Source organism: Diadema antillarum, unplaced genomic scaffold (genome assembly GCF_040938485.1).
Source record: "Diadema antillarum isolate AM-2024a unplaced genomic scaffold, OU_Dant_1.0 seq00001668_RagTag, whole genome shotgun sequence".
Classification (NCBI taxonomy): domain Eukaryota; kingdom Metazoa; phylum Echinodermata; class Echinoidea; order Diadematoida; family Diadematidae; genus Diadema; species Diadema antillarum.
In genome coordinates, this window is record NW_027272366.1 from 72,355 (window position 1) to 85,648 (window position 13,294).

General features: G+C 39.6%; 1 protein-coding gene across 1 annotated transcript; it reads left to right on the forward strand.

Annotated features, from left to right (window-relative positions):
* Positions 1 to 225: 225 nt before the first annotated feature.
* Positions 226 to 7,257, forward strand: LOC139711550 (propionyl-CoA carboxylase alpha chain, mitochondrial-like). Its single transcript, XM_071623423.1, has 8 exons — positions 226 to 232; positions 1,459 to 1,561; positions 2,692 to 2,797; positions 3,556 to 3,654; positions 4,323 to 4,376; positions 5,003 to 5,143; positions 6,484 to 6,561; positions 7,189 to 7,257. The coding sequence occupies exons 1-8, from the start codon at positions 226 to 228 to the stop codon at positions 7,255 to 7,257; spliced, it is 657 nt and encodes a 218-aa protein (XP_071479524.1).
* The last annotated feature ends 6,037 nt before the right edge of the window (positions 7,258 to 13,294 follow it).

Genomic DNA, 13,294 nt, shown 5'->3' on the forward strand with positions numbered 1-13,294 from the left:
GGCAGCTCATCTTGGATTACTCCAGGGTGAAGTCAGAGTGGATGCATGGCCTTCAAGTAGATCCGGGGCTAATCAGTCAGTCGCCATTCATTACATGGCATCACAGACCTGTGGAGTCTGGCAGTGATAAGGAGATTGTGGCACAACCAAAATATGTGTATGAAAGTTACAAAACCAGTGCTCTGTGGGTTTACCTTGGATCCATTAAAAGTGACCGAGTAGACGATGGATGGTGTGATCGAGGATACGATTCTCTCATCAATCAAAAGACTGATTGGTTGATTGATAAGTTAATTATTGATCATTGGATCGACAGATTACAAAGTTGTGTGGTTGTGAGATTGGTATTCTTAAAAAGCTGATGGATGGGTGGATGGATAAATCAATGGGTGGATAGACAAATGGTTGGATGGATGGATGGATTGATTGATTTACTTTCACGCCTGTCACAATGCAAAGGTGAGACAAGTCTTCCTACCCTATTTTTGTGTCCTCTGCCAATTCTTGCTGTAGATTTGGTTGATCTTGCACATTATTGATGTATTAGACCGACATTGGTGATGGTGGTTGTTGTTGCTATTGTTGTTTCATTGTCCCCGCCGAACGAGTTCGAGCAGGGGACTATGAAACGGGCTCCGTACGTGTGTGTGTCCGTGTGTCCGTCTGTCCATCTGTCCGTGTGTGCGTCCGTGTGTGATCAAAATCTTCAATTTGCTACTTCTCTGTCATTTATGAGCCAATTTTGATTCTGTTTGCTTTATATGATAGCACTACATGGGAGCTTTGAAACTTCTACACAGAATTTAAGTTGTGACCTTTGACCTTGACCTTTGACCTATATTGTACATTTTGCTACAAAATGCTACTCCTTCGCCATTTCTAACCCAATTTCGATTCTGTTTGCTTTATGTGATGGCACTAGGTGAGGGCTTCAAAACTTTTACACAGAATTTTGACCTTTGACCTTGATTTTTGACCTGTATTGTACATTTTGCTACAAAATGCTACTCCGCCATTTCTAACCCGATTTCGATTCCGTTTGCTTTATGTGATGGCACTAGGTGAGGGCTTCAAAATTTGTACACAGAATTTTGACCTTTGACTTCTTTGACCTTTGACCTTGATTTTTGACCTACATTTTATTGTACATTGGCTACAAAATGCTACTCCTTCGCTATTTCTAACCTGATTTTTTCGATTCCGTTTGCTTTATGTGATGGCACTAGGTGAGGGCTTCAAAACTTCTACACAGAATTTTGACCTTTGACTTCTTTGACCTTTGACCTTGATTTATGACCTATATTGTACATTTTGCTACAAAATGCTACTTCTGGCGGGGACATACATTACGCACCACATAATTTCTACTTTTTTTCATTTGTATGTTTGATTAAGGCTAGCCTTTGAAATTAATTTCCAGTTGAATGATGCCTCTCCCACTCCCATTGCTTCATCCAGGCTGGAAGCTGAACCAAGCTGAAGAAACAAACCTGAAGGCAGTAGCCAGCTGTGTGTACATCCTCAGTCAGTTCAAGGCACAGCAATTCCTCAACCAGACCAGGTGAGAGAGCAGAAAAACAAACAAAAACAAAAGCATAAGCTACTCTTCGCATCAGATCTGTCAAGCTGTCCAAATCATTGAGCCTAAAACAATGTGCTTAGTCTTTGTCAGGACACGGCAAAGAAAGAATGGTGAATGGTACATATAGGGCTTCAACATGCATCAGTACCAAAGTTTCATTTTTGCACCATCTCTTTATGCAAAAATCAGCCTGCAAACAGCTTATAACAGAATCCTCTCTCATTAATGTGTAAAGATATTAAGCTAAGCAATCTGTCATTCTAAAAAGATGATGCAGTGTAAAATTGGCCCTGATCTGTTGACATGATGTTGCAGTGAGACATCTGTAAATTCTGAGTAGGTGATAACCCCATTGTGTTGTGATTAATTCATCACATACTTTCTGTTTAACTCTTTATGTGCCACGGAGGAAACCCCCTGTGTGCCACGTTATTCTGAGACAGGAAGGTAGTCATGCTTTGAGAAAGAATTCTGTTATTCCAATTTGTATAACTTCTACAAATTTCTGTTAAGATGGGCATAATAGCAAGCAAAGTTAAAGAGGAATGCCAAGCTTTGTTTGGATATAAATTGTTTGACAAATTTATGTTCAATTTTTCTTTTGAATGACCACTTGCTACATTACTGTAAAGGCATGACTTCTGCACATAAAACCGTGACAGTAACTTAGAATGTACGAGCAAATGTAGTTGGGAACACAGTTTGATAGTAATCACCACAAAGAATGCAAGCCGTATATGAGAGGAACAAAAGCACGAGACAAGCTTTCATTGTGGCACGGGATTAGCAGTGATTAGCCGATTTATCAATCGGTTTTGGCGGCTTCGTTTGTTGAGCAGAATATGCGAACGTGGCACATAAAGAGTTAACACTTACCCAGGTATTGTGCTTTGAGCTCCAGTTAGCATGCTGGAGTGCTTTGTTTGCAAGTTACCTTGAAACTTCTTGTCAAGGAATACAAATGATCTCGTCCCCCTGATCCCTATTGTATCACCATGGTCTTTCTACTGGACTGAGAAACATTGCTGCACCTGTATTCATACTGATTGCACTATATCCCTGTATGATTTGTGTTTTGATGCCACAATCTATCTCTTTGTGTTTTCTAGAGTGCCGACCTCCCCAATGACATTTGGAGATTGTCACTTGAGTCTGGTGATAGGTGGAGAGAGACAGGATGTTACCGTGGCGATGGAGGGGGAAGGAAGGTTAAAGGTAAGACCCGTTCATTGCAGGGGGGAAAAAAAGAGTCAACAAGCCTTTTGTAGATCAGAATTAAATTCTGATTGCAAGTAAAATGTGGGCTGAAAATATACCCTATGATAGTCACAGGGTAGAGTACAGAATTGGACTGTGTATCCTGATGGTGTTAGATCCATGGCATAAGATCCATTTCACAAATCAATCTGCTTTACACAAGTGTTGTCAATATAATTGCATAGTTACATTCTCAGAATGTGGCTTCCATTGATGCTCCTTTGGTCTCACTCAAGTGGCACCTCTGCCAGATACAATAGGGAGCTCTAGATTTGCAGCACGGATGCTTGAGACGACGCTTGAGCTGGACGTTCTCTCCCCGCGTTGCGCTGAAAAGTAGCTTTAGATTATGCTGGGACCCAACGTATAAAAAATAAAATGGCGCCCCATATGATCAGTACATGAAGTATCTCTCTACGTCGCAAATTCTGCGGACGTAAAAATAGCCAAGAACGTGTAGTGAAAAACTCAAGACGATGCGAGCTAAAAATAGATCGACTTGACGCACGCTTCTGCGCATGCTCAGAACATGTTTTTTTCCTCTGAACGTCCCGGTCGCGAAAATATAAAGCTCCCTAATATATTTCTAGAGACAGAACTCTTTGCCAAAGAAGCACTCAGCACCATAACATGTACCTTTAGTCCAGTTTGTGTGTAAGAGAGACCTTCATGACTGACTGCTGGCCAATGTTCTCTGTCTCTCGCTAATTCATCAGGTGACCATGGGTGACCAATCGCTGGACGTCAACATTGACTGGTCAACGGCCGATGATGTTATCACACCGACAGTCAACGATACTTCTCTGTGTTTACAGGTGAGCTTTATTTCTCTTCTACAACCTTCTCCCGTGCAAAAATTCTAACTTGTGTTTTTGGAAGTAATTTCACCTCCATTTGTATCTGTATTTGTAAAAGGATGTTTATTCTACATTCAAAGATCTGTACTACTTTGCCACTGCAGTGTAGAAATAAATGCATGGTTTAAAGGGTTATAGGCTGCATATTTATTCATTCCATTTTATTGATGTAGCATTAAAAGGGAAATGCTGGTCTAAGAAAGTTTTATATCTTTTTTTTTGGGGGGGGGGTGCTTCTCTTTTCTCTTTTTTGCTTTAACTACACATGCCAATGAAATATCTGAAGCATGGGTATAATTTCTGTGAAGCAAAAACATATTAGAAATTGACAGAATTTATCTGGTATATGACTTCCAAGTTTGACTTTGGTGTGTTTTTGCAGTTTAGTGATAATTTGTTCCGTGCTTAATGCTTCTCAATTATTGGGTCCACTTTATGGAAAGCCTACCCATGTGCATACAAGATTGCATAGGACAGGTCAAAAATAAGCAATGACAATCGTGACTTTAACCACTCGCGAAATTATCAGGAATTCCCAATTCGCAAAAAAAATCAGACTTGCTAAATATATGGCATATGCGGTAAAACTTTGCAGTGTACAGCGTTTGCAAATTTGTTCATTTTAGGTGATATCATGTGACGGTACAGGAAATATTCAACTCCAATACAGAGGCACTGTGGTGAGTTATAGCATTGATTGTTTTGTTTTGTTTTGTTTTGTGTTGTTTTGTTTTGTTTTGTTTTGTTTTTGTGAATTGCAACTTAATTTCATTGATATGTGACATGGTGTATTGATTAACATAGTGTATGTACATTTTGATTTGAAAGGCTGTGATGTGCTTTTAGTGTGTATGAATTATGGATATTTAAATGCCAATTGATAATGATGTTGACATATTATGTTGAATATTAAGGCCATATTGTATGATGTGCTTTTAATACATATGAATTATGGATATTCAAATGCAATAATGTTGACATATATTGGATGTAATTTAATTGTAGAGTCTATTTTACTTTTGATTTTACTATACAGTTTATGACTTCGTGTATATCCATATGGTCATCTATCTCAATTCTTTGCACCTCAGACTGCATTACTGCTTTGACGTTATGGTAATGTGCCTCCACATTGATGAAAGAGAAAGTAATTTGTCACGTTACTGATTATTGGGGATAGGCCCTATCAGTGGACTCTCCAAATTTTTGAAACATTAAACTACCACAAAATATATGATGTAAGATGTATTGTGATAACATAGCAGACATCACAGATAACTTTGCACCCTCTGTCTTCTTGCACAAGTTCTCCATAGCTGTGATGCGACAAGAAGCAGCCGACCTTCAGGCTCTGATGCCAGAGAAAGCCAAGCCAGATGTTAGCAAGGAGGTTGTCTCCCCTATGCCCGGCAAGCTTCACACACTCCATGTAGAAGTGGGCCAAGTGGTGAGTGTCGGCCTTGGGTCAAGGGTCATATTTACAATGAACTTACTATGGAACAGTGTTTCTTAGCAGATGGGAGCATGTCTCCCCCATGCCTTGCAAGTTCCACTCTTTCCATGCAGAGGTGTGACGAATCATGAGTAACCATTTATACCCGGTATTTGATTTCTAAGACCAAGCCTCTACATTTAAGAACTCCGGTAGTCAAATGTCCTCGGATCAGATTTTGAGACAGAGATGGTCACACACTCCAAGGGATATCTACGAATGTAATGGGTTTCCAGGAAATCTGTAACCTCGGTAGAAGATCAACAATTCCATCCTTTGTCTCTCATTCTATCATTCATATTTTTTCCATCCATCTCTCCTCCACTCAATCATCCATCTCTTCATTCCATCCTCTTTTACTCTTCCATTCAAATTTCCATCTCTCTTTCATTCCATCCTTCATCTCTGCTTCACCCAATGTCCTATCTGTCTTCATCTTCTGTCTCTCTTCACAATTTGTTCTTCTATCTCTGCTCCATTTTATCTTCCATCCTTATTCCATCCTCCATATCTCTTCTATTCAGTTGTACATCTCTCCTCCATTCAATCACATATATCTCTCTGTCATTCTATCCTTCCTCTATCCCTCATTCTCTTTCTCCTCCATTTCTCCTTCATTCTCTCCTTCATTTTTCCTTCATTCTACCCCTTCCCCCTCTCCATTTATTTTCCATTTCATCAGCCATCTCTCCACCATTCCATCCCACACTCTTCCTCCATTGAATCTTCTATCACTCCTTATTCCATCCTCCCATCTTTCCATTCCATTCTCCATCTCTCCTCCTTCCCATTATCCATCTATCTTCTATCTCCTTCATTCTACCCCGTCTCTTCTCCATTCAACTCTACACTTTTCCATTCCATCCTCCACCTCCCCTCCATTTTACCATCCATCTCTCATTTTTCCATCCTGCATTCTTCCACCATTTAATCTTTTATCTCTCCTCATTCCATTCTCCACCTCTCCTCCTTCCCATTATCCATCTTCTATCTCCTTCATTCTACCCCGTCTTTTCTCCATTCAACTCTACACTTTTCCATTCCATCCTCCATCTCCCCTCCATTTTACCGTCCATCTCTCCACCTTTCCATCCTGCATTCTTCCACCATTTAATCTCCTGTCTTTCCCTCCATTCCATCATCAATCTTCTTCCCCTTGTCCTTTTATTTCTCCGCCATTCCATTCTCCATTTCTCTATCCTTATTCCATCCTCATCTTTTACGCATGCAATCCTTTCTGTGATCCATCCATTTATTCCTCTGTCTTATCTCAATTCAATTTCCTTTGCCTACAGGTTGGTGAGGGACAGGAGGTGTGTGTGGTGGAAGCCATGAAGATGCACAACAGTCTCTACGTCTCCAGGGATGGAAAGGTGAGATCATACTGAGAAGTCTTGATTTTCATGTTTCCATTTGGTTGGATCATTACTTCAAATTTACTGAAGCATGCTGTCGATCCAAGGGCTGGTTACTCATGACAGGGAATACTATGTGATGTGGAAAATTTCATGAATTTTGCATGCTGCGACACTACTCTCAGAAAGTAAGAACATGATTTTTGAGAGATATTGAAATATTTGCGAAATATTGGAACTACTTTTTAGCGGTCCCCTCCAAATTTTCAACCTTACTTGAATTATCCATTGTATAATAGATACATTGATTAATTCTGTATGACTTGGTTTAGATTTTCCTACTTTATCACACAGCAATTTACGTACAGATGTTATTATTTGAAATACTGTGCATTCAGATAATCATGTTGTGTTTATGATTGTGTAAAATTTTGTGTTGGAAATGGGAGAAATGAAGAGAAATATGCCGAAGTACTCACAATCATTGTCATCACTTACACTTGGACGGTCATCAAACTAATGCCAAATCATAAATCAGTCCACAAAATGTCTACACATTACTACTATAGGACATTCTTTTGGATAATCTAAATGTCTGTAAATTGTGATGGTCATCCGTGTCTCTATGTCCATTCCCTGCTCTAGGTCAAGACTATCCACTTTGTGGAGGGAGACAGTATCGCCGAGGACGATATTATTATCGAACTGGAGTAAGCCAACGTGAAAGACTTACCGGGTGGAGGGAGTAACTCCTCATCTTCTATCCAACCTTGGAGTATCATCTTGGTGCAGCGGTGTGTGGTGATTGTGACTGGAGCATGTGCAAAACCCACAATATCATCAAGGGTCAAAGGTTATCTTCTCTCCCAGAGTGTATTTCCTAACCATCACCTGAAACTGGAGGCAGTGTTTATACTTTCCAGCAAGGCTAATGTCTACATTAGCGGTAAAGGTTGGAGTTTTGTGTTACAAGGAGCAATAAATGTACGAAGTGTGAGTACAGACTTATCTTACCCAGCAATACATAAATTTTTTTTTACTGTTTCGTCCTTTTGAGAAAAAAAAAAGAAAGAAAGTGAAGTGTTCAAACATATACCACCTGTATGGAAGGCACTCAAATGCCTAAAGTTCCAAATATTTGTATTGTGTGCAGTGTATGGAATTCAGACTATCAGTGTACATCTTTCACGTTTGGAGTGGCAGTTATCATAAAGTCCATCATTCAATAAAAGCATCCAAGAGATTTTACCAAAGAGGAGATTTGTGATGTATATGATGACTATGTTGTGTTTAGTAACCCTGAGATGGCTGTTGCCATGACGACATCACGACAGTATTTTGTTTCAGGCATATTTGGTGAAATGAATGCTTATGAGAAATTCAACATAATACTTTCATGTCATTGGCAGGAATCTACTAAGGTGGTTTAACTGGTTATGTAAATTTGGGGTATGTTTCATCCTAAACAGTAAGAAAAGTCGAATAGTGACTGTGGGCAGAAGCAAGGTACAATGATTTTGTACTTTTCACTAGAGGGCATTATGTGAACCACCTTCGTGAAATCAAGCCATTATGACTAGGATATGCTGAAGGCACAAATAAGTTAGATGGAATAAAGACACAATTTCTTGGCACATTGCATCTGACATGCATCCTGATGTGAATTTAAATTCTTGCATCATACATGACACTGTGACAAAAAGAGGGGGTAAATGTTAATTGTCATAAGATGGCTTATGCCTGTAGAAGGAAGAATCAATTGTTAAAAGTTTAAAAGCTAATCCCTCTGAGCGCTAACTGGTCTGCCAGTACAGTATCAACAGAGTCTTTCCGTGGAAATTATGTGAATCCAGTCAAGTCTGCCGTTGTCATGACAACAATGTGATGCCTTCATGTCAAGACAAGAGAGTCCTCACACAAAGCCAATGTAAATCAGAAGCCTAACAAAACTATGATGATGATTGTGAAAGCAAACAAAACTAACAGTGAGTAGGTAGTACAAGTTCTGCCAAATATAATCTACCTCTTGACAATTGTTATGTTCAACACTTTTGCATAGCTGGTGGATGTAAGTTTTCATTATATATTTTGAGGTCAGTATGGAGAGTTTGTTGGACACCATAAAAATGGATTCTACCTATCTTTGCTTTCCATTTCTCACACACCTGTAAAAAGGCATCCTGTGAAGGCATCACATGAGACTGAATGCCAGTGGCCATGAAGATCATTTCTTGAGCTTCTGTTTCATTGCAATTCTATTTCAGTGCAATTTCACATCTTGTTCAAGTTGACGGAAATGAATAGAATGGAATCAGATAAGCAGAAGCACAGAAGTTCCATCAAAATTGCACTCAAAGTGGAAAGTTTTGGAGCCATAAAATTTGCATGTTTTAAACCAAATGAAATGGTGGTTCCTTTCTCACGGTTTATTGCCACTTGGTCTACTATCAGATGGTCTACTTCCCAGTTTGTCTAATACCACTATGGCTAAACTCACTTGGTCTACTATCAATTTAATCTACCGGTAATGCCCGTTTGGTCTAGTTCTCACTTGGTCTAATACCCAGTTTGCCTACTTATTGTTTTGTCTAATGACTAGATGGTCTAATTGCAGTTTTGTCTCCTTGGACTTTTTCCCATTTTGTCTCATAAACTGTGGGTATTAGACGAAATGGACATAGCCCATCTGGAAATAGACCAACTGGGAATGAGGCTAAGTGGCAATTGGAATAAATGGTCATTAGACTAACTGGTTGTAGACGAAACAGGACTAGACCATGTGGGTTGAGACTACATGGCTATTAGACGAAGTGGGAGTAGACCAAATGATAAATCACCCTTCCTCACATGTATATTGAAAGGAGGGATGGTGTCATTGTTGCGCACAAGTACGCCACAATGACCTCGAGCTTTGAAGGCACCACCCACAGACAATGGACTGGTCACTTGACAAACATTGCAATGTTTCAGTTGCTAGCATTCACACTGCCCAAAAGATCAGGAAGATTGGTGGGGTTTGGGGAAATTTCCCTAGTTTGAGTGGGAAGTTTTGTTGGAAGTTTACAGTCACACTGGCAAAATTTTGACATCTTAAAGATCACAATATTTTATCATGATCTTTTGCCAGTGTGACAACGGCTTTACATACATTTTTTTGATAATAGGTAACTTGGATGGATTTAGATGATAATACTTGGGAGAGATTATGATAACACTGCAATTAAGAAATGTTAGCACTTTGATGGTAGATTCAAATCGTCATGAATTATGTCACTGTCTAGTTCCAGGAAATTTGTTTCAAGTATACTGCACCTTTGTGAGCTGGGGGAACTCTGACCTTGTGGACATTTTGGGTGTTGTTCTGGTATGGGCAGATCAGTTTGCGATTTGAGATGACTTCATTGCTGAGGTAGATTGAATAAGGATTTTAGATAATTATGTTGGATGAGATTGGTGTATCATTGTTGAGCTTTTAAATGCCAATGCATTTCAGTTGTATTTGTTGGGCCAGCACATGGGCAATGGGCAGTGTCACATGGCATTAAGTTTTTTTGTTAATGTATGGAAGTTAATGAGTAGAGTTGCTTAAGTATTCTTACTAAAGAATACATTGTGATATTTGGTGATGGTATTTGAATTATAGTATTTAGGAAGGCAAAGACACACACTGAAAAGCTTCCGTTGATGGTTATGGAAATCTGTATGAAAGGAGGGTGGTTATCAGAAACTTGTCCATATAATTACCAAAGAATTCAGTATCATTCTCAGCTGTTGCAGAAGGTGAAATGGCAGTAAGAGCCAGAATTTTATGAACATCAATGACTACTTGAAAGTATTCTGTGAGGAGATGAAATTATGAGAATTTCAGGCCAGTTGAATTATTGAATGCCTGAATACAGGCCATTCTAGCTCTGCCTTTTTGCCCTGACTGTGAATGTAATACAAAATCAGTGTGAGTAAAAAACAAAAAAGTGTTTGAAGATTAAAATGGTACAGCCCTATGGAATTTGGACACGAGCATTTTCTAAACTGAAATGCTGTTGCTCATGTAATTGTTAATCCCATTCAGCTGAATATATGTTGGTTGATTTCACTATCTCAAGGACATGTACATGTAGCACAAAGCAATACTGTGAAATGGGGGATTTTTCTGTCACAGTACTGAGCTCTGCCCCAAACTGTACTTATGCTTTTAAAGAGATGAAAGTACTGACACCAAACCATACAGACATTTGCCGAGGATGACTGTTTCATATTTTTGTTTGTTTTGTAATTAATGGATGCCCTCTTTTTGTGTCCAATTTACGTGACATGAACAATCCACCATGTAAGAAATCTACACATTTTAAGGGAAATTTTACTACAATAAGGATGGCATGGCCATGGTCTCCTTACAAAGTGATGCAAGGAACAGCAGAGCTTCCAAATCTCTGTATTCTGCAAGAGACTCCCTGAAAACTTAAATATCTCTGTGGTGTTGTGACAAAGGGTACCATTGTTTGAAACCTCCCTGTTTGGGAAAGTATTTGAAGTACTTTCGTTCGTGCAAGAGTACTCGGGAGATGTGTCACTCTGTCAAAGCCTCCTTTCTGAACCGTTGATCACGTCTTCCATTGTGGCAAAGTCCTCGTCTTTAGGGTGTGGTGGTGCTCCGCTGGGCTCTACCCTCACAGTGATGTCCTTCCCAGCAAACTGTAGATTCCTCCAATAACTGTCCCTGATTCTCGACATTGCAGCATCAAACATTGCGTTCTCCTTTTCGAGTTTCTCCTCCACTGATGGCCTCTGGCGATTTGGTGGGCATCTCTCTCCCGTCAGCTTAGCTGGCAAGTAGACTCTTGTTAGAGTGCAAGTGCATGGGGGCTCAAAGGTGTTCTACTGGGTTTAGAGCAGAGTCACCTGATGTGTACAATGTCACGACTATAGCGTCCAAGTTCATGAGTTGAAAAAAGCAGGTGTAGTAGAACTTGTTGACCGCATGATTTGGGTTGAAGTCGGGGTGGCCTTCCACTAGGAAAATCAGAGCCCTCTTCCCACTAGCAACTAGGTTGGCAATCCTCAGCGGGCATGCCATGTCGCTCATGTATGATGCAATGTTGTTTGCAGAGTGGAGGCTTCGGAGGATGGCTGTTGCTCTACTCTTTTTCCAGGATTTTGGAAGGAGCAAAATAATGAGAAGAGAGGAAAGCGAAGTTATTGTAACATGTAATATGGATATCATAAGAAACAAATAATTGCTTGTGTAATCAAGAATATAGATGAAAACATACATAATATACATACATAACCAATCAAGAATGTCCTCATAACTTAACCCATATTGTGAATGAAATGCAGTGCCTTTAAGGGCATATTCACATTATGTGATAAAACCTTAAATTGGAAATTAAACGCTCTATCCTGCTAGGGAAGTGTGTGTTTAGAAAACAAAGCATCAAACAGGTAAATCATCACATTCTTCATAGCAACCAGGATGAGATTTAATGTCAGACTTTAAAATCCGTTTCTAAAGCAGACATACACACAAGGTTATATGTCTGCTCCTGGACGGAAGGATTTCAAAACTAACCTGCTTGTGAAGAAATGTTCTTAGTCTGTGTAGTTGCTGCCCTGTAACAGTGTGCATGTGATGTCCCAGCTTGCCCCTCAGTGAGAGATGTAAGGATGACTTTATTGTAAAAGCAAGATAAAAATAAAATGTAGAATAAAAATGAAAATGAAATAACCACGATTAAAATTCATTGCTTATTGGGGCGTATGCACATTATGATATATTAATCACAGTAATGATGTATATGAGTAATTCAAAAAACACAAGCAAATAGTCTTTATAGGGTTTTGTAAATGTTCCAAATAAAATGAATCACACATTGTGTTGCATGTTTTGCAACATGTCAGTCATGAGTCCATGTTCAAAATCATCAGAAATAATAATGAGGATACTGTGTCTTACTTGAATTTATCTCCCCCAACTCTCAAGATGGTCTTTCTTGTAACCGGTACTTGGTGCGGTTCCAGCTCCAAGTATCCCACTGGAGTTGTCAGATATCCAGGATTGAGAAAGTTGACTGGGCAGTCATTAGTTGGGAAGAGATGGTCGATTTCAATTCGTCTGTGGATGGCCAAAATTTCTTCACCAACTCTGATCTTGTTCTTGTTGTCTGCTGAATACAGAAGCTCTTTCTTTCCAAGTTTTTTCTGCCATCTCTGTGGTGTAGTGCATACGTGTTGAGCAGAAGTGGCTGTTGTCGTTGGGTTTTCACACCGAGTTGTCCTTTCTCGGAACGTGTGCTTGGATGAGCCCCTTGTATGATGCTGCTGAGTGGTTACCCTTGTTCGGAGGCTGCAACATCCCAGCGTTCATCCCAGGACCTGAGGAGAGATAAACCTGAATGATATCATTCAATTAAAAATTAGCATTTAACAATTAATAGCAATAACATAACTTTTGCAAAATTACTGAAATCTGTCCTATGTATGCATCTATTCTTATGTTTGGTCGTGAATCAATCACATTCCATAGTACTGTAATAGCTAAAAATCTCATCAGAAACAGGCGCACTTTGAGTTTGGGATGACCTTCTTTCAAGCATGGGATGGTTGCGAGAAGATGATTTTGGCAGTAGCATTACAGAGGTGCCACAGGTGATCGGATGATTTTTACCAACCAAAATTTGGTCGGAGCACTCAGCAGGCAGCGACCACAATGTCATCGCAATTCAGTGCAATGGTGTGACATGCCAGCAAAATG